This window comes from Tachypleus tridentatus, chromosome 1 (genome assembly GCF_004210375.1).
Source record: "Tachypleus tridentatus isolate NWPU-2018 chromosome 1, ASM421037v1, whole genome shotgun sequence".
NCBI lineage: Eukaryota > Metazoa > Arthropoda > Merostomata > Xiphosura > Limulidae > Tachypleus > Tachypleus tridentatus.
Genome location: NC_134825.1, coordinates 175,903,479 through 175,931,206, shown reverse-complemented (window position 1 = coordinate 175,931,206; position 27,728 = coordinate 175,903,479). Strand labels below are relative to the sequence as shown.

Sequence of the window (27,728 nt, the reverse complement as noted above, 5' to 3'; positions counted from 1 at the left end):
AGTATGGCATATTTCGTTGTTTTTTAAATAATTCTTCTTTCAAAATCTTGCCACACGGAGCAAACTTATCAAAATGTGTAAAAAATGGAAAAATATAAACCTACACTTACAATTTATATACACTACTTGAATTTTAATGTATTATTTTCACCGAGAAATGTTTTACAAAACAGATCACAAACAATTACATATTTTAAAGCGATAACTATGAACACATTCCAACCATGTCAAACAACAAGTGTCACTCCTCGGTATAAATGTTCTGCTTTATTTGGTCATTATCTGTGTGTTTTTTTACTCCAAAGCTACATAGGGCTATCTGCTGGGTCCACTGATGGGAATCGAACTCCTGATTTTAGCATCTTAAATCCACAGACTTACTGCTGTACCAGTGAGGGATGTCATTATTTATTCCAATATCTTTACTATATACTACCTACATATACAGTATATGTGTTATTGTGTTTTCTTTTATCATTATTCTTTACCACACACTAAACAACTACATGGTTTCTCTCCTGCACGTAATCTTTGATAACTTTGAACATTACAATTTCTTCTGAATTATTTAACACATACTACAGAACTGTGTTTTGTTTCTTTTAACAGTGTGTATTGCTTGGTGAGGTTTTAAAAATGTGACAATTGTTTGTTATACACTACAAATCAGTGCAGGTTTCACACCAGTATGTGTCCTCTGATGTATTTTAAGTTGGCTATTAGTTATACATTTTTTATCACAAACAACACAACTGTATGGTCTCTCTCCAGTGTGTATCCTATGGTGTATTTTAAGATCATTATTTCTTGTAAATCCTTTATGACACACTACACAGCTGTAGGGTTTTTCTCCAGTGTGTATCCTCAGATGTATTTTTAAATTACCCTGTGTTACAAATTGTTTACCACAAACTAAACACTCATATGGTTCCTCTCCAGTATGCATCTTCTCATGTCCATTAAATGCACTCTTACATCTAAATTTTTTATCACAAACTAAACAAGTGTACGGTTTCTCCTCAGTGTGTACTCTCTCATGTTGTTTTAACTGACTATTGCTTCGAAATCCTTTATTACACACTACACAGCTGTATGGTTTCTCTCCAGTGTGTATCCTCATATGTATTTTTAAGTTGCTCTGTGTTACAAAATGTTTGCCACAAACTAAACACTCATATGGTTTCTCTCCAGTATGCACCTTCTCATGTCCATTAAGTGCACTCTTACATCTAAATTTTTTATCACAAACTACACAAGTGAATGGTTTATTCTCAGTGTGTACTCTCTCATGTTGTTTTAACTGACTATTGCTTCGAAATCCTTTATTACATACAACACAGCTGTACGGTTTCTCTCCAGTGTGTATCCTCAGATGTATTTTTAAGTTGGCCTGTGTTACAAATTGTTTGCCACAAACTAAACACTCATATGGTTTCTCTCCAGTATGCACCTTCTCATGTCCATTAAGTGCACTCTTACATCTAAACTTTTTATCACAAACCAAACATGTGTATGATTTCTCCTCATTGTGTACTCTCTCATGTTGTTTTAACTGACTACTGCTTCGAAATCCTTTATTACACACTACACAACTGTATGGTTTCTCTCCACTGTGTATCCTCAAATGTATTTCTAAGTTGCTCTGTGTTACAAATTGTTTTCCACACACTACACAATTGTGTTCTTTCTTTCCAGTATATGTTTCCATGTGATGATTTCTTTCCACTTTGTCACACTCAATACTACTGTATAATTCAACTTCATTAAGAGAAACATTATGTCTTTTTTGGTTATTTACAATTGAGTTCTTTTCACAATAGTCGTTCAAGTAGTTCTTTGTCTCTAGAATCAAAAGATAAATTTAAAGAAACAAATGAATTACTAACAATATTATATATATATAGCAATTTAGTAACTAATAATTTTAATTAAAGTTTAACTAACAGTTAGCTTTAAACAAATATCCAAATCAACTTTGAAAAGTTATACATACATCATAAACCAAACCAAATCTAGAAATAATGGTACAGTTATTATGTCATTATCTTTCAAAAAATGTCTATTGCAGATTATAAGATGACAAACATTCTTAAACAAGCAATGGCTAGAATACTTAAAGACAACTTACAGTGGTAGAAACATGAAAATGGTTGTCAGTATATGAGAGAAAGCAGAACACATGTGGAATAAGTACTGATAAGGTGAAACGTAAATTCTTACTAATAATAAAGAGAAACTTGTAGTTGAGTGACCAATTCTATAACACACACACAAAGAGAATGTATAAAAAACACCGTAATAAGTAATTGTATTTTATAAAGTAAAGGGGAATTAAACTCTTCCTTATACAATGATATATTAAATATGTAGCATACAGAATATTACTACATATTTTCTACATATAATGTAGAATGCCATTCATTAGTTAGTAACTAAGTATAGAAGTATTAGAAGAAAAATAGCTTCTGATTCCCAAAATAAAAAGCTGTCATTTCAGTTCGTAAAAGGGATAATGGCTCAGCATTCGACCAACCACCACTGGAGAACGAATAGACAGAGCACACATAGAGAAAAATACTATGCGTGAAAACCTGGGTGAGGTTTTTGTTGTACTTTTTATTACTATAAATCAAGTTCTCCCCTCCTCAATTAAAAGATAACTGTCATACACAACATATCAGTTAAGGATAACTGCCACACACTGCATATTAGTTAGCAAATAACTACCATACACAACATTTCAGTTAACCAATATCTACCACACACAACATGTCAGTGAAAGTGAGCTGATTCTAGATATGAGTGCTGTTATTTTTTGTAATGAAATATCTTGGATTATTGTTTCTATATTTATTTAAATGTACAGAAAAAAATTTGAATCTGGCAGGAAAATAATTGAATTTCTGTAATTGTATTCCTCTAATAATTATAAGATATATGACTTCACTAACTATGAATGGTTTAGTAGATGGCCAGTTGGAAATATATTCAGACTTAAATTCATGCAATACCCATATCTGTCAATATTTGAACACAACTATTTGTAAATGTTGCTGTTGTGATATTTTTTTAATTTATTGGTATAACTTTTGTAGTTTTCTTTTTCTTTCTTTTCCTAATCTTTATGGTATTTTGGTTTTAAGATTATGTCTCACTATGTTACAGTTCTGTCTGTAATGGCATGGAATTTCTTATAGCATCTATTATGTTTTACTTTCTTACAACTATTTTCATACCTTCTTTACGGGTCCTGCTTATGCACTGTAATATTTTAGACCTGTGATCCATTATAAAATAGTTTCATCTGTATCAGGATGAAAGCTTGTGTTGCACCCACAATGTTTAATTTATATTTATATTGTCATCTTTTTGTATTACTTATGTGGTGAACTTAGATGTAATTTTTTCTTTTTGTTTGTTGTGAAGGAGATGGTCCAACATTAAATTATTTTGCCACTATTTATTTATACAGACATGCTTGGCTGAATGCCTTTTTATTCCAACAAAACTTATACAACTGTCTCTACTATAAATAATTGGAGTAACTATGAATATAGTTTCTGAATGTTTAATATACTGAATTCAATGTTATGAGAACATTTGATTTAGTTTTCTCTACAGCTATAAAAGTAGAAATATTCAAATGACTAGAACTTTAAGTGTTGTTTCTTTCCACCACATATCAAATACACCAAACCATGGTATATCAAGCCACGTTCTCTGTGCTTTCTTGAAAATTGTATATGTTTACAAATTCCATTACAATAAATGTTATGAAATGACAAACTATCAATTTTAAAATAATTCTAAGACAAAAATTGTTAGAATTATAAACATTATACTTAAATTTTGAAATAAGATACACAGATGTGAGCTCCACACCTGAAAAAAGCTCACTGAAAGGGTTACTACAATATTTTTAGTATTTTAGTATTTGACAATTCATCAAATGGTAAAAATTTATCACTATATTATTTGTGACTTTGGAAGTTGGGATTTTATTAAAAGAAAAAAAATTAACATGTTCACCAAAACTTTATTTCCAATAAATATTCACCCTTCTCACGTCAAGCTTTCCTGATTCAATGATGTCCTTCACATGCAGACATTTTCACTCACCTTTAACCTTGAGGTTTCTACCATACCTCTCTATATCAAATATTCAATCATCATTTTCAGATCAGACAGGAATGTTAGATGCACCAGAAGTGGGCAGGAAGAGTGGGAATTTTGTGCAAAAATGAGTAATTTTTGAATATATATTTTCAGTGCTGGGGGATATTAACTTCAAATACAATACATAAAACTCTGCACACGTCTTGCTAGAATAGTAGACAGTAGGTACTAAACTAGACCCATGAAGGATGGGCAAGAATATCCTTCTCCAAAGGATAATGGAAGTTTGTTTGTATGTCTGGTGACAAATTTGATGAAAGAAAACCTGGAAACAATGTTATGCTTCTTAATTGAATGAAAAATACATAAAACAGATAAACTATCCAGTTAGAGTTAGAGAAGAAAGACTGCAAGTAGACAAAGGAGTCTGGGGAAAGAAAGTATGGGATTTTCAAAAATGAATGGAAGAAGAGTAGGCTAAATAACAATGGACTAAGTGAACAGGAGCTGATAGGGATCCAAACCAGAATAAAGATGAGAATGGATGGAAGAGACACAAAAGTAAATACACTTTCACCCTATTTACCACAGACATTTTCTGGAGAAAAGCAAAATTCAATTAAAGAAGGATATAAAGTAATGAAATGGAATTTGGAACAAATAAATGATTCATACATCAGAACACCAAAGACCACAGATGAAAATGAGGAAGAAATACACTTTAATTAACAGATGGTATGAGAAAAAGAAACCTAAAGATTCAAAGGAAGGTAGGGTAAGAGCATGGGGTACAATATCAAGGACCAATTCAGGTAGGTTAGACCAACAAGGAGGGCTGGGAAGTAAAAAAACCTGACACAATGGGAAAACCAGAAAGTAGCAAAAGTCAAGATAGACCATTCCTGGTCAGAAACTAAAGTGGAAAACACAGATAGATGGGGAACAGAATATTTACCTGTTATTTTGGATGTTTTTATTCAGTATTTTTTTCCCTCAAACCAATGGAGTCAAAGTCAGTATTTTAATGTGAAAATAATTAAGTCAGAATGAACCCAAAAAGCAAATCAACTTAGATATCAGTATTTTATTTACACTAAAAACACCATAAATAAATTTCTAGTACAAATCTCATCCATAATATTAACATGACCTTTTCCTTTTCTACCTTTATATTTTACAAAAAACATAAATTATTAACATTATTTCAAAGAATGGAGTAACACCACTTTTTATACTAGTGTCTATCACCATCATACTATAATGTAACTATTGTTACACGATACTAGAAAAACTTTTATTACACAATATGCAACCCCGAACTTTGTGAAATATTTATACTGTGTGCATTATATTCACAATAGAGATTATGATTTTCTCCCTTTGCTACCATTTCACATCATGGACAACTTTATTTTTTTCCATTTGCAGGATGCAGAAAAGAAGTCATGAATACATGATATGCAAATTTAGTGCACCTGAGCCATCTATATAAACATAATAGTACTGTGTATGTCCATGTAAATACTATTTTTTACCTGGGTGGATCTTCACAAAAATTGGTATCTCAGTTCATTAAAACCATAGAGAAATACACACAGATTTTCAATTTTGCAGTTTTTATGACTGTTTTTAACCACTGCTTCACCCTGTTGATGGATTTTCACAAAAATTGGCATAAAGGTTTGTTGGATTGTTTCACATTTTGTTTTGCTGTTTTTATGGGCATTTTGGGTTCTTGTTGTTAACTATATATAACGAAAACATATTTTCATGTCCTTAGATAACCTTTCATAGATCACAAATTTACAAAACTTCCATCCAGGGTACAGGTACCCCAGCTAGTATTAGTTAATGGATAAGGTTACACTCACCTGAAAAACCTTCCAACTGACAGTTAATTTGTTGAAACTCCTCTTTTGGTTCATTTTTCAAACTCATAACATCATGTTGTGAGCAATCAACAGTTTCACCATCACTCTCAATTAACTTGGAAATAAAGTCATCATTTGTTGAATCATCACTTTGTTCAGTTTTGACAACTGTGTCCTAAAAAACAGACAGACAAATAATAACTAACATAGTAGTGGTTAACAGCTGTAAAATTAAAGACTGTGCTAGTAACAAGAGAGCCACTGTCACACTCCTATAGGTAGAAAGTAGATGCATAATCACTTACATGAGACACATCTCATGTTAACAAAACAAATGTCAATGAGAATGTCATATCAGAATAATGTAATAATGGAGAAAGTTGTGATGGAAGCACATTAATATCATGTTAGAATAAAGAATAATGGGAAAATCTGTGATGAAAACAGGAAGAAGGAGAACATATTATTGAAATGTTTAATAAGTTTTATTGAAACAAATTCCCTAAATTTATTATCTGACAATTAACTCAATTTCTTGATCTAATCAATCACCTAGACTAATTAATGTCACAAAAATAATAAACTAATAAAAGATCATCTCAAACTGAATAAAGGAAATCAGTAAAAGATCAACTTGAATTGTAACAACAAGTGTAAAGAAACATTTAACGACAGAGACTTCATGAACCAAAGTTAACTGAAATTTTCCATTTTTTTCTCAGTTTAGGATCAAAAAACATTATAACATTACAAAATAAGAGTTGACAAATGAGGAAATAAATTTCTAAAAGGTGTTAAAACAACTGTGACAATGTAAGATGAGAAAAGTGACATATGAATACTAAATAAAGATAATTCATATTTATTATTGGGTTGAGGAATAATTTGTGAGCGTTTTTTCAAGTTAAAAAAATATATTTATGAATGAAATGCTTTCACAAAATATTTCATGTCATTTGGTAGATAATTTTTTGCTCTAATAGATGGTGTGTTTGATTTTCAAATGTCTTTAATTTTTGCTTTCATTTTCAGCTCATTAAATGGAATGTCAAGTGGACAAAATCGAGCATTTTCGACACCATCTGCTTTTCACATTTAATTTCTTGCAATTTCGTTTACAACAATGCATACTATATACCTAGGTATTACATGAAATAAAGTATCATAATAAATGTTTTGGGTGTAATGTGTTCAAGCATTGAAGTATTGTATCGTCTTGCATGTAATGCTTGAATGAAATTATTTAAAAATGCTCACGAATTATTCCTCAACTTAATATTATTTAGCCTTGAGATTCTAATCGTTAAGAGTATAATTTCAGTCTTAAAATAAAATAACTTTCAGAATAAGATAAGGCTAATTATAATATTACAAGTGGTGGGAAATAGGACAGGATGAACTATTTTGGGCAGCAACCTTACAAAACCAATAATATGTATTAAGTAAAAATTAACAATATTGTCCAGAAACCACAAACATTAAAACACCAAAAATCATCAAAAGTACACAATAAATTTCAGTTTTTGCAAAAAATATTCATTCCTGTAAAAATGTTCTATGATCAAGTGCAGAAAAAGTCAAAGCTATATTTTAAGTATTACTTATTTAAGATTATGAACCATACTGCAAGAATCGTCTCTAAAAATTCTCTCTCTATTTATCCCTATTAAGTGAATTACAAATTACCTCAGTTTCTTTTTGTAATTCATCATACTTTTCTTCTTTTATTTTAAAATCTGAGACTGTTACTGAAGATCCTTCTTCTGGAGAAACAGCTTCTCTTGCCACTATATCAGTAAAATAAATATTCTTATGATCACAAATCTGAACATGACTTCTATGTATCATAAAACTGAAACACATTCTCACTGTGTAATGACACCTTTTTGTTTAAAACCAGTCCAATTCCAAGTGTATATACTTAACCATAACATAAATATACTGTCATATAATTATTATAAAACCTAGAGAAAAATGATAAAGAATAATTTTAGCATATTCTTCCTCCAAGTGTGGTTAACTTATTCTTAAGTTAAACATTTGTGGCATCTGGGTGAATAATGTTTCAAGTTTCAAGTAAAGATACAGGTTACGTAAAGAATACTGTCCAGAAAGTACTAAACATGAGATTGGTGAGTACACAAATAACCAATACAAATGTGATTATTAACACCAGAACATCCTTGAGCTACAAGTGATGGCCATGTCAAATCATACACTGGAGTGTTAACCTCCATTGCACCACAAACCATAAGTTCTCAATCTATTTAATTAAACAAGGTGTTTAAGGTTAAAGTTATCAACACACAGTAAAAGTTACTATTCTTCAAAACAACATGAATTAAAATTGTGTATTTGTTTGTTTTTTTAATTTTATGAAAAGCTACAGGAAGGCTATATGTGCCAGCTATCCCTAATTTAACAATGATAAACTAGAGACAGACAAGCTAATCAGCACCACCTACCACCAATTCTTGGGCTATTTTTTTTAAATGGACAGTGGGATTTCCTGTCACATTAAATTTTTCCTATGGCTGAATAGGTGAACACTTTGAATGATGAGCATTATAACCTATGACCCACAGATTGTAAGTTGAGTTCTCTAACCACCCTGCTAAGCCAGGCCTTTTAAACTTCTATCTTGAAATTAACCACTGGTACAAACTTCTCTCTCATCAACAAAGATGGAATTGTAAATGTATTAAATTCAACCATACTTAAAAAGAATTCCTAATCAAGAAAAGTATCAAATCAAATAGTGTAATTCAACAGCAGTGAACTATTTAAAATTTCACCTATTGCTTTGTATTCTTGACCCGACTCATAACTAACATACATGGATGTGTAAGCTAACAATTTCAATAATAAGTACAAATTAATAAACAATATTTTCTTTACCATATCCTTTACAAAAAAAACAAGAAATACAAAATAATCTTATAAATATTGTAAAAATAGCAAACAGAAAAAGAGTAATTTTGCTAAATTTTAACACCACTGTCATGTAGTTTTTTGTATATATTTCTGTATTTCTTGTTTCTTTCTTTTTTGGTAAGTTATATTGAGTGTATGTGTGTATGTTTACACAATAAATTTCAAAACAGTATTTACTTGTTTTTGTTTGGTTTGTTTTTTTAATTTTGGCAGTTACATGAAGGCTATCTCCACTAGCCATCCCTAATTTAGCAGTGTAAGTCTAGATAGAAGGCAGCTAGTCATCACGGCTCACCACTAACTTTTGAGCTACTCCTTTACCAACAAACAGTTGGATTGACAGTCACACTGTAATGCCCCCACAGCTGAAAGGACAAGCATGTTTGGTGTGAAGGGAAATTGAACTCTCGACCCTTAACCACCTGGACATCCTGGGGCTACTAGAACGGTACTTGTTATTGAAGGTTTTTATATGAGGTGAGGTTGAAATCTCTCAAAGTGTTTTCTCTTGCAAAAATAAAAGTTGGGGGTTTATGAAGGTTTAAACTTGTAAAGGGAATTGATGATATTGAAGTATTACATTTTTTTAATATTTAACAATGAGAATAGTAGGACTAGAGAACACAAATATAAATTATGAGAGTGAGGGGGTTACCTTCAGCAGAAACCGTTTTTTTTTTTTTTTTTTTGATAGAGTGGTTGGCTCATGGAAAGTGTTGTCTTTGGATTTTGTTGAGGCAGTAAATTTAAATGAGTTTAAGAAAAAGTGTTATAAGTATATAAATGATAAGAACTGACTTTAAGATTTTGATTTCTCATTTATTTATTTTAATTTAGTTTAAAGGATGGAACAGTCAGATGGACCAATAAGTTCCATATTGTCCCAAAATGTTATGCTATGTTATATGGTTAATGAACATCATTATTAATGTTTACACTCACCTGATAAACCTTCTAACTGACAGTTAATTTGTTGAAACTCCTCTTTTGGTTCACTTTTCAAACTCATAACATCATGTTGTGAACAATCAACAGTTTCATCATCACTCTCACTGAACTTGGAAATAATGTTATCCTTTGTTGAATCATCACTTGGATCAGGTTTAACTTTGACAACTGTGTTCTAATATAACAAAAAATAATTAATTCTGTCAGTACAAACATTACAAGTAACAGCAGCTACTATTTTGTCAATTGTACTTGGCAGTGTTATATATTACAATACTAATTAGAATATGATCAATGCACATAGAAAGAACATAATGATACATACTGATATGTATTTTAATACAGCTATTTGGATATTAATAATATAAACTTTACATATATAACATTCGTAATACTTCATAACAAAAAATAAAAAATTAATTTCTACATCTGAAAGAGACTGATCAAGAAATTAAAGCCAGGTATTTTCCAAAACAGATCTTTTCTTTAATAAAGTTTTACAAATATATTGTTATGATAACTGTAAGACAAATTATTTTTTAATATAATCAAAACAACAATGCTTCACTATAATCATTCTCAATTTATTTTTCTAATAGTTTATCAATAATAATATCATATAACACCAACAACTTTTCTATATGTTTAGGTTTCACTGAAACAAAATTCCTGGACTTTATTTTTTGCTATTTATAATAATTTTATTTTTATAATTAATTAAACTACAGTTTTCCAAGAACAAAAATTACATATTAATTACTGTAACTGGTAATCAGATGACTCTTTTATCAATTTTAAGTGAAAAGAAAAACTAGGGGAAAATTTTCTACAGCAGGCCATAATCAAAGTTGTCTTTAACAGAAAGAAAGATACCATAATGTTAATGGCATAATGCTTTAACTTTTCCCTTCTTCTGTAATTTCAGATGTTGGCAAATAAATCAAACAAAATCCTAAAATTATTATTTTAGTAGTAAAACATTATTGAAACAGATGCCTCTTATGATATTGAACTGAAGGTTCTTGAATCTGTCAAAAATTTAAGCTGTTTTCTCTTTGTATCCCTCTGATTCTGTTCTTCTGTTTCTTTTCACTTCTTAACTTATATAAATATTGTCTGAACATTATTACATGGATATTTCTTTGTACTGGGCCAATTACTAATATTCATGAAACATTAAAACTGTTTGAAAATCCTTTCATGCATTCTAGTCAAATGTATGGCCATAGTTTACCCATAATTTAAGAATGACAATACAAGTAATACTAATAAAAGAAAGATTAATGTCTATTACAGACACATGTTACTTCAAAATTATTAATTTGCAATATGATTTTTACCTCTACACTGATTACAACTGAATTTATACATTGTTGAAAATGAAATTCAAAATCCATAACAAAAGTAAAAAATGGATCATGCTCAGTTTTCTGTTGCATTAGTACAATTTTCCAACAGCAACACAGACTAGGCTGTTGTGTGTAGTCGTGAAAGTCATTCATGTGATGTGAAAAGCATGACCTCACATCAAAATATATCAGATAATGTGTGGATAAATTGTATTATCTTCTCCTATTTATGTTACCAATTAAATTTTTATGTCACACAGTGAAACATACCACAGAGAATCAAGTCACCTTCTCTGTTGTAGCCAAAGAATTACAAAGGAGAACACAATAATCAAAACCTTCTTCTAAAGAAAGATATGAGATGAACATTTTCTAAAACAAAGAGATGCCAGATTTTTAAAATGAGTATCCAAGCTAATAAAGTGCATGTTTACAAAAATCTCAATGGCAGTATTAAAGTAGTTGGTTGGTTGGTTGATTCATTCAGTGTTTAATGGTACAAAGCAGTTAGGCTATCTGTGCCAAACATCAGGTAAAAAGGTAAAAGTACAGTAAATGTAGTAAGATTCATAAAAGGAAATAAAGGTGAAATAAAAAAAGAGTTTAAAAACATTAATAGCATAAAACCAATGTTGATATCTAGTCTACAACGTTATGAGAGAAACTACAGTAAGAGAAGTTGTAAAGGACTTACTGTAGGATATTGGTAATTATCATAACCTGCCAGGAAGACTAACAGGTAAGTACAAGAACCACCGTCAGTCACCTGAAGTTGGCCTTTCCAGTCCTGGTTCCAAGTTATGTGTCATTATGGCCATTTTCAAAAAGTAAAGTAATAAAAGTTTTAAAAGACATGTAGCAAAATTTTAATATCTTGCCAGGATGACTCATGGGTAGTTCAAACAGCAGCGTTAATCACCTGAAGTTGGCCTTTCCAGTCCTGGTGTCGAGTTATTTAATGTTACGGCCATTTTTAATTTCAAATCGAACTAGAGAGACTGTGATTCTGAAAAGGGAATCACATTAAAAAAGGTGTAATGCATAAATTAAAAAACTTATATGACATTGAAGAGATTAATGGCCTTTAAAAAACTAAAAACTTTGTCAAGGTGGACAATATCACCATCACCAATAACACTGTCTAATGTCACAGGTAAACCTTAGGGCTGAACATTTTTAAAATGGTGCCATTGTTGGGAGTTATAATGATGGCAAGAAAGTAAAATGTGGCTTATTGTAATCTGTGTGTTACATAGACTATACACTGGTGCTTCAGTGTCAGATAAAAAAAAATGATGATTTAAAAAACTATGACCAATGCGTAGTCTAGTCAGAACAACTTCCTCTTTCCGATCCTTATGGAAGCAAAATGGCTAAAATCCAATAGAGGGTTTTATTTGGAAAAGCTTGTTTTTGCGTTTCTCACTCCAAGTCGACTGCTAGCTGGCACAGAACCGAGCACTTAATACAGGACCATATTCCATGTATGGAATAGGCACAGCGGTAACAGTGCCAGAGCAGATAGATTTAGCTGCCATGTTTACAAGCTCGTTCCCACGAATACCAACGTGGCCCAGTATCCAGAAAAACTGGATACAAGTAGATGTTAAAGAGAAATGGGTTGATTGATTGATTAGTGTTTTATGGCACAAAGCAGTTAGGCTATCTGTGCCAAACGTCCAGTAAAAAGGTAAAAATAAATTAAAAGTAGGAAAATACATTAAAGGGAATGAAGGTAAAACAAAACATCATTGAAAAACAGAAAAAGTATAAAATCAATGTTGACACCTGGTCTACAATGTTAGGAGAGAAAGCAGAGTAAGAGAAGTTGTAAAGGACTTTCTCTAGCAAAATGGTGATGATCATAACCCAACAGGAAGACATACAGGTAAGTACAAAAACCACCGACAGTCACCTGAAGTTGGTCTTTCCAGTCCTGGTTCTAGTTTATGTGTCAGTATGTCCAGCACTAAAAGGTAAAGTAATAAGAGTGTTAAATGACACGCAGGAAAAGTGTAATAACAACTCGCCATGACAACTAACAGGTAGTTCAAACAGCAGCGTTAGTCACCTGAAGTTGGCCTTTCCAGTCCTGGTGTCGAGTTATTTAATGTTCTGGTCATTTTCCAATGTCAAATTGAACAAGAGTGATTGAGACTCTGAAAAGGGAACCACAGTTAAAAAGGTGTAATTAATAAATATCAAACACTTAAAATGAGGTTAAAAAGATTGATGGCCATTATAAAACTAAAAACTTTATCAAGATGGACAGTGTCACCATCACCAATAACACTGTCCAATGTTACAGACAAACCCTGGGACAGAACATGTTTAAAATAGTGCTATCGTTGAGAGTCGTAACGATGGCAAGAAAGTAAAATGTGGCTTACAGTGATTTGAGTGTTACACAAACTACACACTGGTGCATCAGTTCCAGATAAAAGAAAATGATGATTTAAAAAACTGTTACCAATGCGTAGTCAAGTAAGAACAACTTCCTCCTTCCGAACCTTACGGAAACTAGATGGCCAAAGCCCAATATAGGGTTTTATTTGAAAAAGCTTGTTGTCACGTTGCTCACTCCAAATGCACTGCCAGCTGGCACGGAGCCAAGCCTTGAATAGAGGCCATAGTCCATGTACAGAATAGGCACAGTGGTGATAGTGCCAGACCAGACAGATTTAGCTGCCATGTCTGCAAGCACATTCCCGCAAATACTAACGTGGCCTGGTATCCAGAAAAACTGTGTAAAGTAGATGTTAAAGAAAAATGGACCAGTTGGTTTTGAATATCAGCGAGAACAGGGTGTGTGCCAACGTGAAGTGATTCCAAGGCCAGCAGAGAACTAAGGGAGTCAGTATAAACAGTGCAGTCAGAGTACTGCTCAGCTTCAATATGATCCAGGGCAAGAGATATGGCATACAGTTCAGAAGTGAACACAGAAGCTGTAGAGGGGATTCTGCGTGCAACCACCGAACCGCAACAAACCATGGCAGAGCCTACAGAGTCACCTGATTTTGAACCATTCGTATAAATTGGAATAGAAAGGTTGTTCGAAAGATGTTCAGTATATAAAAGACGGTACTTCCAATCAGGAGTATCAGCCTTTTTCAGATGACTTAAAGAAAGGTCACATTTGGGGGCTGTAATAAGCCATGGGGGGATGGGCTAACCAGTGGAATCTGCAATGTTTTCCAAGGACAGACCCAATTCATCCAATTGCACCTGGATGCGAAGGCCAAAAGGAGCAATGGCAGATCATCTGTTCTGAAAAAATAAGGCCCATTGAGGAAGGAAAACACATCCCCAGGTGGGATGCTTTGTTAAGGAATGAAGTTTCGAACAATACAATAAAAACTGTTGCAAACAGCGAAGGTACAGAGAAGGTTTGTGAGATTCCACATATACGTTCTGAACTGGGGAGGTGCGGAAAGCCCCAGTGCAAAGTCGAAGTCCTTGATGATGAATGGGGTCCATCATCTTTAAGGCCGAAATCCTGGCAGAGCCATAAACCATTGATTCATAGTCGAGGTTTGAACGAATATGAGCACGATATATCTTTAACATAAAATATCAATCCGCTCCCCAACTGGCAGTAGAGAGGACACGGAGGATGTTCAGTGCTCTTGTGCACTTGACCCGAAGCTGTTTAAGTGTGGTATAAAGATCAGCTTACGGTCAAAGATAAGCCCCAAGAACTTGGTCTCAGAGACCACTGTCAGCAAAACTTCACCGATACGGAGTTCAGGATCAGGGTGCATACCTCGTTGGCGACAAAAGTGCATGCAAACAGTTTTTGGAGAGATAAAAATTAAAGTCATTCGCCGTAGTGCACTTCAGTACACGACTGAGGGCAGTTTGTAGTTGCCGCTCAATATATCTCATGTTTGATGACTGACACAAGATGTGAAAGTCGTCAACATAGAGCCCCTTTGCAACAGTGAGAGGAAGTTGTTCAGTGATGGCACTTATCTTTATACTGAATAGTGTGACACTCAAAACACAGTCCTAAGGGACCCCAAGTTCCTGTACAAAAGGTCTCACAAAATGCCATACCTCCATGTCGTGTCATAAGCTTTCTCAATGTCAAAGAATATTGAAACAAGATGTTGGCGTTTGAGAAAGGCTTCTCTGATTGATGTTTCAAGTCGAATTAGGTGGTCCGTGGTGGAATGCTGTCGTCGGACCCCACACTGGGTTGGCGAGAGGAGGTTGTTTCATTCGAGAAACCAAACAAGACGAGCATTAACCATCCTTTCTAAGGTCTTACAGAGACAGCTCGTCAAAGCAATTGGACGGTAGTGTGAAGGAATCTTGGGATCTTTCCCAGATTTAGAGAAAGGTAAGATAACAGCCTGGTGCCAGGCATCAGGAAAAACATTCTCCTGCCAGATCCAGTTAAAAACAATTAGAAAAAAATCAAGAGAAGCAGGAGAGATATAATGCAGCATGTCATAGTGTACATCATCAGATCCAACAGATGTACTGCGAGACTGATAAATGGCCATTTTCAGTTCCACCAGTGTAAAGGGACAATTATAGTAAAAAAGACAGTCAGTTCAAAAGGAAAAAGGTGAATGCTCTGCCCGAGTCTTGATGGCCAAGAAGGTGGAGTAACAAGCAGAAGTGTTAGATACCTGGCAAAAGCTTTCACCTAGAGTATCGGTGGTGCTCCGGACATCAGCTACCTCTTGGTCATCAGAGAGTAAAATGGAGAGGGGGACAAAATTGTAGTGCCAACTGACCTTTCTATTCCTGTCCCATATGACCTTGACACTGGTGGTAGAAGATATGCTAGTTGTGAACTTAATCCAAGATTCCTTCTGGCTTTGACATCTTACCCACCTATCATGTGCACGGGCCCGTTGGAAAGCAACCCGGTTTGAAAGTGTGGGATATCTAGGAAAAGTATCCCAGGCCCGTTTTTGAGCCTTCCGTGCCAAGTGGCAACCAGGGTTCCACCACGGACGAGGATATCGTGGAAAACGTGTCGAGGTTTTAGGAATACTCTGAGCAGCTGCTTGTATAATAGTTAGTTACCGCTACCACACAGTCGTCTATTGATGGCTGATTCACGTTGGCAGGATCAAGTTCTATGAGAGCAGTGAAAGTGGACCAGTCTGCCTGATCCAGCTTTCACCGGGGCACGCACATAGAGTAGCATCGACCACGGCCAGTCTCTCTCAAAAGTATAGGAAAATGATCACTGCCTAATGGATTATTGTCAACCATTCATGAAAAATGGGAAAATAATGAAGGGGAGCAAACCGAGAGATCAATAGCGGTAAAGGACTGACTAGGTGCATGAAAATAAGTGGAAGAACCAGTATTGAAAAGAGGAAGATTGTGATCAGAGAGCATACATTCTACAGAGCGACCCCTCCTATCAATAACAACACTTTCCCAGAGGGGATGATGTCCCATTAAAGTCCCCCAGGATTAGAAATGGAGACGGCAACTGTTCAACGAGAGCATCAAGGTCTGATTGCTCATATGTCTCTCCAGGGGACAGGTAGAGAGAACAAACAGTGATGGTATGGCCCCAAAAAAACATGATGGCTACGGCCTCCAAGGGTGTGTTGAGTGACAAAGACAGGGTGGGCACATGCTGACCAACCAACAGTGCCACCCCTCCATGTACTTGTCCATCATACAGCCTGTCATTTCTGTACAGAGAAAACTGCCGAATGGTGACTGTATCAGCAGGTTTTAGAAATGTTTCTTGTAAGGAAAGACATACAGGATGGTAGGAAGCAATCAGTGTTTTGATATCATCCAGATTAGAACGTAAACCTCGACAGTTCCATTGTATCAAGGTGGCCATTTTTTATTGACGGGTAGGTGAAGTGATTGGAGAACCCTTCTGTTTACAACCATTTTTTTTTTCCTTACAGTCCTTATTCAGAGGAGGTCTATCAACCTCCATGGATCCTGCTCTGGGTCGGGTGGGCAGGTCTTTGTTGTTGGAAGGGGATTCCAGTGACTGAGGACGCAAACAAATGATTGTTTTGCATCGTGGGGTTGAAGAAAAAGATGTATCAGAATAAATGCCTGTATTTGAAACTGAAGGATGTGGATCTTGAGATTTGTTGGACTGTATGGGAGGAACAGAGATGGGTGTAGAAGTCGATTCATCAACCTTTTTAACCATGGAGGTCAAAAGGCTTTTCATTTGTTTTGAAAACGATTCTCTTGGAGGTACAGAGAGATCTGTCTGCACTCCCACTGTAGTTGTGGAACAAAGTGCAGCAGCATATGTCCGAGATGGAGTGGTGGACAGCAATTTCCGAGACTCAGGATAACTAATGTTATGGGTCGTTTTCAAATGCTGCACCTCTTTTTTCTCCAACCATTTTGGGCAAGAACGAAAGTAGGAAGGGTGGGAACCATTGCAGTTGACACAGTGTGGGTCCATGTGACACTCGTAGGCATCGTGGTCCTTGCCACCACAACGAGCACGTGTCAAGGAACCACGACAGGACGTCTTTAAGTGGCCGAACCTCTGACATTGGAAACATTGAAGAAGGTTTGGAATGTATGGCCATACCCTGCAAAATCAGATAACCTGCCTTGATGGTGGCAGGTGCACGAGGTGATGTAAATGTCAAAACGAGGATATTTGTTGGCAGTGTAACTCCGTCTTTGCAAGTGGAGATGCACCTCATTGCAGAAACAACTTGAGAGGAGAGACTAGCGAGAATCTCTGACTCAGGGACGTCCTTCAAATCCCTCTCAACAATAACTCCTCGTGATGAATTCAAGATAGCATGAGGGGTAACCTCAATAAGTACATCCCCAATTGCCTTTGAATTCAAGAGGAGTTCACTGTGTTGGGATGTGGATGTTTCAACCAATATGTCTCCAGATCGAAGCTTCTCTACTGACTTTGGAGAGCCAGCAAGTCCCTCTAGTCCCTTCTGAATAAAAAAGGAGGGCATTTGCACTAAAGGTTTTTCTGAAAGAGAATGTAATATAAAAAAATGGGGTACAGGTGTTACAGATGTTGAAGATTGCTGCTCAGAGTCTTCAAGACGTGGTTGTTTACCTATTGACTGTTTTTTCACTATTTTATTTAAATTTTTTGTTGGAGTATCCATAGGAAAAAAGGAAAATTTTGGTACCCACTGACCCCACCCACCATGGAGCCATACGAGGGGATGCACTACAATGTCATGCAAGGACATTGCAGCAACGCCAGGGTTTCGTGAACACTATACCCAAACACCAGCATCAGACACAATGTCCACAACACCCGTTGAGAACTTCCAACACTGGTACTTGGTTGACTCTAGCCCAAGTAGACCAGCCGATTGACCCAAGGGGGGCCACCCAAAGGCCACCCGTCTACAGGAATTCAAGGCCAAAGTGGTTTGTTAAGGTTGGACCCCTAAACCACCAGGATCCTCTCCTTCCATTCACGGGTTGCTATGCATGGCAAACATGTGGGTAGATGTTTAGATCCCAGATGAGGTAAACTGAAAGAACAGAACCTTCCCTGGAAGTTCCCCTCACCACGTACAGGAATCCACACTGAGGGGAAAGAGAAATGGGCCAGTCAGTTTTGAATATTGGCAAGAACAGGGTGTGAACCAATGTGAAGTGATTCCAGGGCCGCCAGAGAACAAAGCGAGTCAGTACAAAAAGTGCAGTTGGAGTACTGCTGAGCTTCTATATGATCCAGGGCAAAAGAAGTGGCATACAGTTCAGCAGTGAACACAAAAGCTGTAGAGGGGATTCTGCACACAACCATGGCAGAGCCTACAGAGTCACCTGATATGAAACTATCCATATAAATAGGAATGGAAAGATTGTTTGAAAGATGTTCAGCAAACAAAAGACAGTACTTCCAATCAGGAGTATCTGCTTTTTCAGATGACTTAAAGAAAGGTCACATTTGGAGACTGTAATAAGCCATGATGGGATGGGATGACTGTTCTTAAAAATTATGTCCCACCAAGTAAGGAAAACACAACCTCAGGTGGGATACTTTGGTAAGTTTCAAAGCATATAGTAAAGACAGTTGCAAATGGTGAAGGTGCAAAGAAGGTTCATGAAACTCTACGTATAAGCTCTGAACTGGAAAGATGTGGAAAGTCCCAGTGCAGAGCCGAAGTCCATGATGATAAATGGGGTCCAGCATATTTAAGGCCGAGGGTCTGGCAGAAACATAGACCAGTGATCCATAGATGAGTTTTGATCAAATAAGAGCACAATATATCTTTAGCATAGAACATTGATCCGTTTCCCAAGTGGTGGTAGAGAGGACCCAGAGGATGTTCAGTGCTCTTGTACATTTGACCCATAGCTACTTAATGTGTGGTATAAAGGTCAGGTTACAGTTAAAGCAAGTCCCAAGAACTTGGTCTCAGGGACCACAGGCAGCAAAACTTCACCAATATGGAGTCCAAGATTGCGATGAATACCCTGTTGGCCGCAAAAGTGCATGCAGACAGTTTTAGAAAGAAAGTAAAGCCATTTGCCATGGTTCACTTCAGTACACAATTGAGGACAGTTTGTAGCTGCTGCTCAATATATCTCATGTTCAATGACAAACATGAGATGTGAAAGTCGTCGACATAGACCTGTTTGCAACAGTGAGAGGGAGTTGTTCAATGATAGTATTAATCTTTATACTGAAAAGTGTGACACTCAAAACACAGCCCTGAGGGACTCCAAGTTCCTGTAGAAAAGAATGGGAAAGTGTCAAACCCACACGATCTTGGAATCTCCTGTCAATTAAAAAATGTTTAATGAAAATGGGTAAATGGCCACATAACCCAAATATATGGAGGTCTCGCAAAATCCCATACCTCCCTGTTGTGTCATAAGCCTTCTCAATGTCAAAGAATAATGACACAAAATGTTGTTGTTTGAAAAAGTCTTCTCTGATTGATGTTTCAAGTTGAATCAGGTGGTCCATGGTGGAGTGCTGTTGTCGGAACCCAAACTGGGTGGGCGAGAGGAGGTTGTTTGATTCGAGGAACCAAACAAGATGAGCATAAACCATGCTCTCTAAGGTCTAACAGGGACAGCTTGTGAAAGCAATTGGACAGTAGTTTAAAGGAATCTTGGGATCCTTCCCAGGCTTAAAGAAAGGTAAGATAATAGCCTGGTTCCAGGCACCAGGAAAAACATACTTCTGCCAGATCCAGTTAAAACCAATTAGAAGAATATCAAGAGAAGCAGGAGATAGATGGTGCAGCATTTCATAATGTACATCATCAGCTCCAACTTGTGTACTGCCAGACTGATGAAGGGCCAGTTTCAGTACCACCAGTGTAAAGGGACGATTACTGTCATAGAAACAATCAGCTTGAAAGGAAAGAGGTGATCGCTCTGCCTTAGTCTTGATAGCTAAGAAGGTGGAGGAAGAAGCAGAAGTGCTAGATACCCAGTAAAAGCTTTCACCTTGAGTATTGACAATGTTCCAGATATCAACTACTTCCTGGCCATCAGATATGCCAGTTGTGAGCTTAATCCAAGATTCCTTCTGGCTTTGACGTCTCACCCATCGAGCATGTGCATGGGCCCGCTGGAAAGCAACACTGTGTGAAAGTGTGGGACACCTACGGAAAGTATCCCAGGCGTGGTTTTGAGCTTTCCGTGCCATGTGGCAGGCAGGATTCCACCATGGACGAGGATATAGTGGAAAATATGTCAATATTTTAGGAATACAGTCAGTTACTGCTGCCACACAGTCGTCTGTTGATGGCTGACAGACGATGGCAGGACAAGTTCTGCAAGAGCAGTGAAAGTGGCCCAATCTGCCTGATCCAGCTTCCACCTGGGCACGTGGGTTGGGTGGCATCGAACATGGCCAGTCTCTCTCAAAATTATAGGAAGATGAACACTGCCTTGTGGATTATTGTCAACTCTCCATGAAAAATAGGAGAACAATGAAGGGGAGCAAATTGAGAGATTAATAACAGTAAAGGACTGACTAGGTATGTGAAAATAAGTAAAAGAACCAGTATTGAAAAGAGAAAGGTTGTGTTCAGAGACTATATGCTCTGCAAAGCAACCCCTCCTATCAATAACAGCACTTCCCCAGAGGGGATGATGTCCATTAAATTACCCCAGGATTAGAAAGGGAGATGGCAACTGTTCTATGAGAGCATCAAGGTGATAGGTAGAGAGAACAAACAGCAATGGTATGACTCAAGGAAACGCAGATGGCTATAGCCTCCAAGGGTGTGTTGAGCGAGAAAGACAAGGTGGGCACATGCTGGTCAACCAAGAGTGCCACTCCTCCATTCACTCGTCCATCACAGCCTGTCATTTCTGTACAAAGAAAACTGCCAAAAGGTGACTGCTTCGGCAGGTTTCAGAAATGTTTCCTGAAAAGAAAGACATATAGGATGGTAGGAAGCAATCAGTGTTTTGATGTCACCCAGATTGGAACACAAACCTCGACAATTTCATTGCATCAAGGTGGCCATTTTTATTTATTAGTAGGCAAACTGGGTGGAGAACCCTTCTGTTTATGACCATGTCTTTTTCCCCAACTATCCTTGTTCGAGGGAAGTCTATCGACCTCTATAGATCCTGTCCTGGGTCAATTGTGCAGGTCTTTGTTGCTAGAATGGGATTCCAGTAACAGAGGATGCAAACAAATGATCGTTTTGCATCTTAGGGTGGGAGAGGATGTATCTGAAGAAATGCCTGAATCTGGAACCAAAGGATGTGGATCTTGGAGCTTGTTGGAATGTACGGGACGGACAGAGATGGGTGTAAAAGTTGATTCATCAACTTTTTAACCATAAAGGTAAAAAAACTTTTCATTTGTTTTCACTGTAGTTGTGGAATGAAGTGCAGCAGAAAATGTCTGAGATGAAGTGGTGGACAGCAATTTTTAAGCCTCAGGATAAGTAATATTATGAATCATTTTCAAGTATTGCACCTCTTTTTCCTCCAACCATTTAGGACAAGAACAAAAGTAGGATGGGTGACAGCCTTTGTGATTGACACAATGTGGGTCCACTTCACACTCATAGGCATCGTGGTCCTTGTAACCACAATGAACACATGTCAGGGAAACCCCACATGACGTCTTTGAGTGACTGAACCTCTGACACTGGAAACGTCGGAGAGGGTTTGGAATGTATGGCCGTACATTGCAATTAAGATAACCTGCTTTTATGGTGGCAGGTGCACATTGTGAGGTAAATGTCGAAACAAGGATATTGGTCAGCAGTGTAACTCCATCTTTGCAAGTGGAGATGCGTCTCACTTCAGAAACTCCTTGAGTGGAGAGACCAGCGAGAATCTCTGACTCGTGGACATCCTTCAAATCCCTCTCAACAATAACTCCTCATGATTAATTCAGAGTTGCATGACATGTAACTTCAATAGGTATATCCCCAATTGCCTTTGAATTCAAGAGGAGTTCACTGTGTTGAGATGTGGATGTTTCCACCAATATGTCTCCAGATCAAAGCCTCCTCACTGACTTTGGAGAGCCAGCAAGTCCCTCCAGTCCCTTCTGAATAAAAAAGGGGGACATTTGTCCTAAAGGTTTCTCTGAAAGAGAATGTAGGATAAGAAAATGAGGCATAACTGGTGGTACAGATATTGAAGATTGCTGATCAGAATCTTCAAGACATGGTTGTTTACCAATTGACTGTTTTATTACTATTTTATTCAAATTTTTGTTTGGAGGATCCATAGTAAAAAAATAAAATTTCAGTGCCCACTGACCCTACCCACCATGGAGTCCTACGAGGGGACACACAACAATTTCAAGCAAGGATACTGCAGCAACACCAGGGTTTCGTGAGCATTATACCCAAACACCAACATCAGACACAATGTCCACAACACCTGTTGAAAACTTCCAACACTGGTACTTGGTTGACCCTAGCCCAAGTGGACCAGCTGACTGACTCAAGGGGAGCCACCCAAAGGCTGCACGTCTACAGAAATTCAAGGCCAAAGTGGCCTTGTGTTAGGGTTGGACCCCCTCAACCACCAGAATACTCTACTCCCCTTCACGGGTCGCCACGGACAGCAAACACATGGGAGTGGATATTTAGATCCCAGAGGAGGTAATCCAAAAGAACAGAACCTTCCCTGGAAGGTCCCCTCACCACGTACAGGAATCCAGACCTAAAGGAGGTGTATTAAAATACTAGTTTATAATTTTGAGAAATTAACTAAACACTGAGTGCACATGTAGAATAAAAAGCAGGTCAACTTTCTCTGACAAAAGTTAGTTTCAATAGATGTTACATAAACATGTTGTCACTCAACTGTTTGTGATCAAGGCTAAAGAATTTGAAAACAAAATGTATAATTTAAGCCTGATTATTAAAAAGTTTTAAGCAAAAGAATTAGTGTATTATAAGATTACAAGTGGTGGAAGATGTAATGGAAGTAATTATTTTTGACAGTGTGCTTACAAATTCAATACAACATATCAACTAGAAATTAACACTGTTTTCCAGATATCAAACAGGCATTAATATACCAGAACTTATAAATATGGAGAAAATAAGTTCAGTGACTACTACAAAACATCAATACTGCAAAAAATGTTGTCTGAGAAAAATTAATCATTTTGCTCTACCAAAATAATTATTAGTTTTTAAAGATATAAATTACTTCATTTTCCTTCAGTACTTCATCACACGTTTCTTCTTTTATCTCAAAACTGAAGACTGTAACTAAAGATGATTCTTCTGGAGAAACAGCCTCTCTAGTTTCTAGAGGAGTAAAATATTTTTATTTCAATAAATGTGAACATTATATTTATTTCTCTACATTATAATGACTCTGAAGTGTGAAATGACATTTTCTTTACATTCCTGAGGTTAGGGCATATATTTTGATTGATATTTAGTGCATTTGTAAATGTCAGATATCTAATTTTATGTATTTAATGGAGTTAAATATCATTACTAACTACAGACAGTAAGTGGTAGTGGGAACTGGAACACTGTGGGTTCCAGGTCACAATCTCTTCTTTAATCTGTAGCTTGAATTCAACTTTTGAATCTTCTATTTTATGACTGACAGGAAACATTTTCCAAATGCCTTGGGTGCTGTGGTCAAAGACGTTTTCAATTTAAAATGATACCAAGTATACTTCTGTCTAAGTGGTGTAGTGTTACGTTCCTTTGTTATACTTTTTCTTGGAAAATCATGTATTTGTTATTGCATACATCTAAAATAAAAATGTTTTACTTTTACAAAATTGTTATCAGAACTGTGCATTCGTTTGATATAACAGATGTAGTTGTGAAATACACATCTAAGTTTGACAGTTTTAACCTAAAAATTTTAATATATACATATTTTGAAAATGAACCAACACTAGTAATCACAATCCAGCAAGACTTTCTGAACACAATGAAATAAAAATTATTTTGTTCTATTATGATAGTATTCTTGGCTCACTTTCAGTAATTCATTTGTATCTTGCATTTCCTTATTCTTTTTAGGCAATAATTATAGAAATGTATATTCAGAGACAACTTTTCATAGTAATATTTACTTACCTCCTTTAAGATTATTTTTATTTCACTTCTACTAAGTCAAACATGAAAAAAAAACTCTTAAATAGTGGTTGTTATTTAAATACACTTGAACAAAAACTGATTGTTAGAATAAACAAAACCAACAACACAAACTTCTTTCTTTATGTTCAGAACAACTAGTATTGTACAACAGGCCCATTTCACATCTATATGTTACCTTTGTCAATTCTAGTTATCTTATACTGTTCAAACATCATTTCATATAAATACTGTATACTATGATTTATATTATATTTAAAAGTACACTAGCTACAACTATTTTGTAAAAAACAATATCATACCGTTTAGAATAAAGTTCACTACATTTAAAATACTCTGCTTAATAATATGGTTTACTTGTATATTTGTGAGAAAATAAAAAAACAAATCAAAATTACATGTATATATAGCATACTCAGCTATACAACTCATCATGAAGTCTCAAAACTATATTTTACTAGGTTGCCTGCTGCACTGGTTAGTTTGACAAATTTTACAAGTTTATTAACTATGTACTTTGGGGTTAAATAACAATTAATTATGGCCGTTTATAATAATTATTCTAAAGATAGACTAATGACACATGCTATATAATATATAACACAACAGCTTCAAAGTTACAGTAAAAAACAAAACAACTAAAAATTAGAGCAGTTTTATTTTTGTGTTAATGATTTGATATGTCCCACTGGATAACACTAATAATTATACCAATTATAGTTAATATAAAATAACAGCACAGCTAAAGTAGTTCAATCAACACACAATGTTTTTATTCATACCTGGTCCATGTTAAAACGTTTTACAATAGACAGAATTTCAAAATATTGAACTTACTGACAAATGAACAATTTTCTTTTGTGCTTTGCTGAAGTTTCACTTTCAGAAATGCATCCTCCTCATAAGATACAAGTTCACTCTTAATATTCAAGTTTTTCATAACTTCCATATTAGTCTTATTACGATCTTATTTGAAACTTGCACTTCTTCCTTGGTGGTACTGATAGAAAGAACTGAGTAAAAACTTGTTTATCAAAATGTTATTAACCAAGTCATCCAAACAAACACTATATCAAACTTTCATTTCATTGGTTACATATATCAGTAACAATATTATAACAAGTTTCAAATACGAAACGACAGATTTCAAATGGAACTTTGGTGTTCATTACCAATTAATATTAATACTAGTAACAGTAACACTTTGTTAATATCAGCAACTGATTTCATTCTCTTTCAGTTTTATATTTTTCAATTTTAGTACAACCTAAATTAAAACCTCAAAATAGGTAATATATAACATTACCTATCATTCTTCAAAAGAGTAAATTCAGGGCTATAATGAAAAACAGCACTATCGTACATTGACCAATCACAGACTGTGACGTAATGGAGGTTTCAAAACGGTAACAATGTCACCAAAACAAAACCAACACACTAGAACATATGAGTTTCGAAGGGGGTGAGAATTTCCTGAGAAAACTATATAAGTGACTAAACATGTTTGTGATTATAGCAATTATGAAGCAAACGGCGTGCATGAAGAATATTTGCGCATAACCATCATAACGTAAATTCGCCCATGAGGTTATATATGTTTCAACAAATAAATTTCTCCTACTTTTGTGTCTGAAAAGCATTGTAGGCAGTCTTGAATACAAAAGTGTTCAAATTCCACATTGAAAGTTCCCATCTCCAGACTTTTATAAGCCCAATGGCGAATTTATGTTCTACAGTTCGTTTGCTTCCAAATGTGCAACTGAGCACAATTTCCGTTTATTGCGCGCTAATTCCCATTAATGTTGTAAATGCTGATATTAAATGGACATAAAGTTAAAAAATGATAAAGACTAATATGCTGTTTCGGCCAATGCTGGTATGACCCGGAAATACTTTCTGGTAATCTTGCCCGGACTGGAATCCTTCCATGTCAGGTACATCGTAAAACAATGCAAGGGGTAATTTTAACTTGTGGTCAGTCGGTTTCTTTAGCATTCCATAGTTCTAGCTTTTAAAATCGTCAATCACTTTTTTGAGTTATATATTCAATTGATTACATCTCGTGAATTTCGTGATATTACAGTGAAGACTACATAATCAGACCTACATGTATGTTACTGAAAAATAAGTCATAATATGCATTGTTATTCAGAAGGTTTGCCAACTAGCATTAATTACATCATATGTATACAATGTCAAAGATGTATTAAATTTTGCTATTAACATTGCAGAATAGGCAAATAGGAGGAAAGAATTTGGAATTACAGGTGAAAGTATGGACCTTCAGAACAACAGAAACACTTATGTAACAACACAGCTAAATTGAAAAATATATACATTATAGTTGCATGTAGTACATGTACATATAATTATATATTACTGACAAATTATTTTTGTAATTTTGAATGTTAATAAGGTAACAGTATAGCTAATTAAGCCTCTATTTTGTTTCAAATATTACTACTACATTGTACATTCTATATGTGTGAAAGTTGTATATGTTAAATACAAAACCATTTTTCTTGTGTCCCATTATTGTACAGTATTATATATATAACAATATCAGAGTGACATACATGATTTAGCAATTTTTACGTAAATTGATAGAATGAGATGTAAACATATGATGAGCTCAGGACGTCATACATAAAAGGAATACATTATACACATCCTTTTTGCTTGCATACTCTCAAATTGTTTTGTACTTTTTTTAGCTTGTCGTTAGTTGTTTCAAGATAATCTTCCACAGCGGCCGTTGAACGATAAGAATGTTCGATACCTGATGTCTTTTTCTTAGAACGTACTGGGCGTGTTTCCCTGATTTCAGTAGCTTGATTTTTGGAGATAGTCTACTTTGTGATTGTACAACATGCTTATGTCGAGGATGACCAGAAAAGATTGTAGGCACTGCCAGAGGCTTCAGTTCATACTTCAAGATGTCATATTCTTTTATGTCTCTTGGGTGTTCTCCTGGAAATAAATTAATTTTTTTTTAA

At 35.5% G+C, this 27,728-nt stretch overlaps 1 protein-coding gene and 1 long non-coding RNA gene across 9 annotated transcripts in view; one reads left to right on the top strand and one right to left on the bottom strand.

The window, feature by feature from the left end:
• LOC143230913 (uncharacterized) overlaps positions 1-27,728 on the top strand; it is a 35,622-nt gene extending 7,894 nt beyond the window's left edge. Inside the window, exons 2-3 of one of the 3 annotated variants that reach the window (XR_013016691.1) lie at positions 9,135-9,398; positions 27,447-27,728. This is a non-coding gene — a long non-coding RNA (uncharacterized LOC143230913). Of the gene's footprint in view, positions 1-9,134; positions 9,399-24,232; positions 24,387-27,446 lie in introns of those variants that run through there. The other 2 variants (XR_013016690.1, XR_013016689.1) reach the window with 2 other exon arrangements.
• On the bottom strand, positions 119-27,650 carry LOC143230705 (uncharacterized). Of its 6 annotated transcripts, none has more exons than XM_076464722.1 (7): positions 27,512-27,650; positions 25,570-25,732; positions 23,819-23,919; positions 9,864-10,044; positions 7,674-7,774; positions 5,988-6,162; positions 119-1,842 (listed from the first exon to the last, which is right to left on the bottom strand). In XM_076464722.1, the coding sequence occupies exons 2-7, from the start codon at positions 25,679-25,681 to the stop codon at positions 653-655; spliced, it is 1,860 nt and encodes a 619-aa protein (XP_076320837.1). In that variant the 5' UTR covers positions 25,682-25,732; positions 27,512-27,650; the 3' UTR covers positions 119-652. The 6 variants fall into 6 exon arrangements, with proteins under 6 accessions (XP_076320837.1, XP_076320845.1, XP_076320865.1 ...); XM_076464730.1 differs by having other exon boundaries at positions 27,438-27,570; XM_076464750.1 differs by lacking the exon at positions 27,512-27,650 and adding an exon at positions 27,309-27,444.

Coding starts and splice junctions, on each gene's coding strand:
- LOC143230705 (XM_076464722.1), bottom strand. CDS start 25,681: ATGGAAGTTATGAAAAACTTGAATATTAAGAGTGAACTTGTATCTTAT. Junction 23,920..25,569: donor AGAAAATTGTTCATTTGTCA/GTAAGTTCAATA, acceptor TTACTCCTCTAG/AAACTAGAGAGGCTGTTTCT. Junction 7,775..9,863: donor TCAGTTAGAAGGTTTATCAG/GTGAGTGTAAAC, acceptor TTACTGATATAG/TGGCAAGAGAAGCTGTTTCT.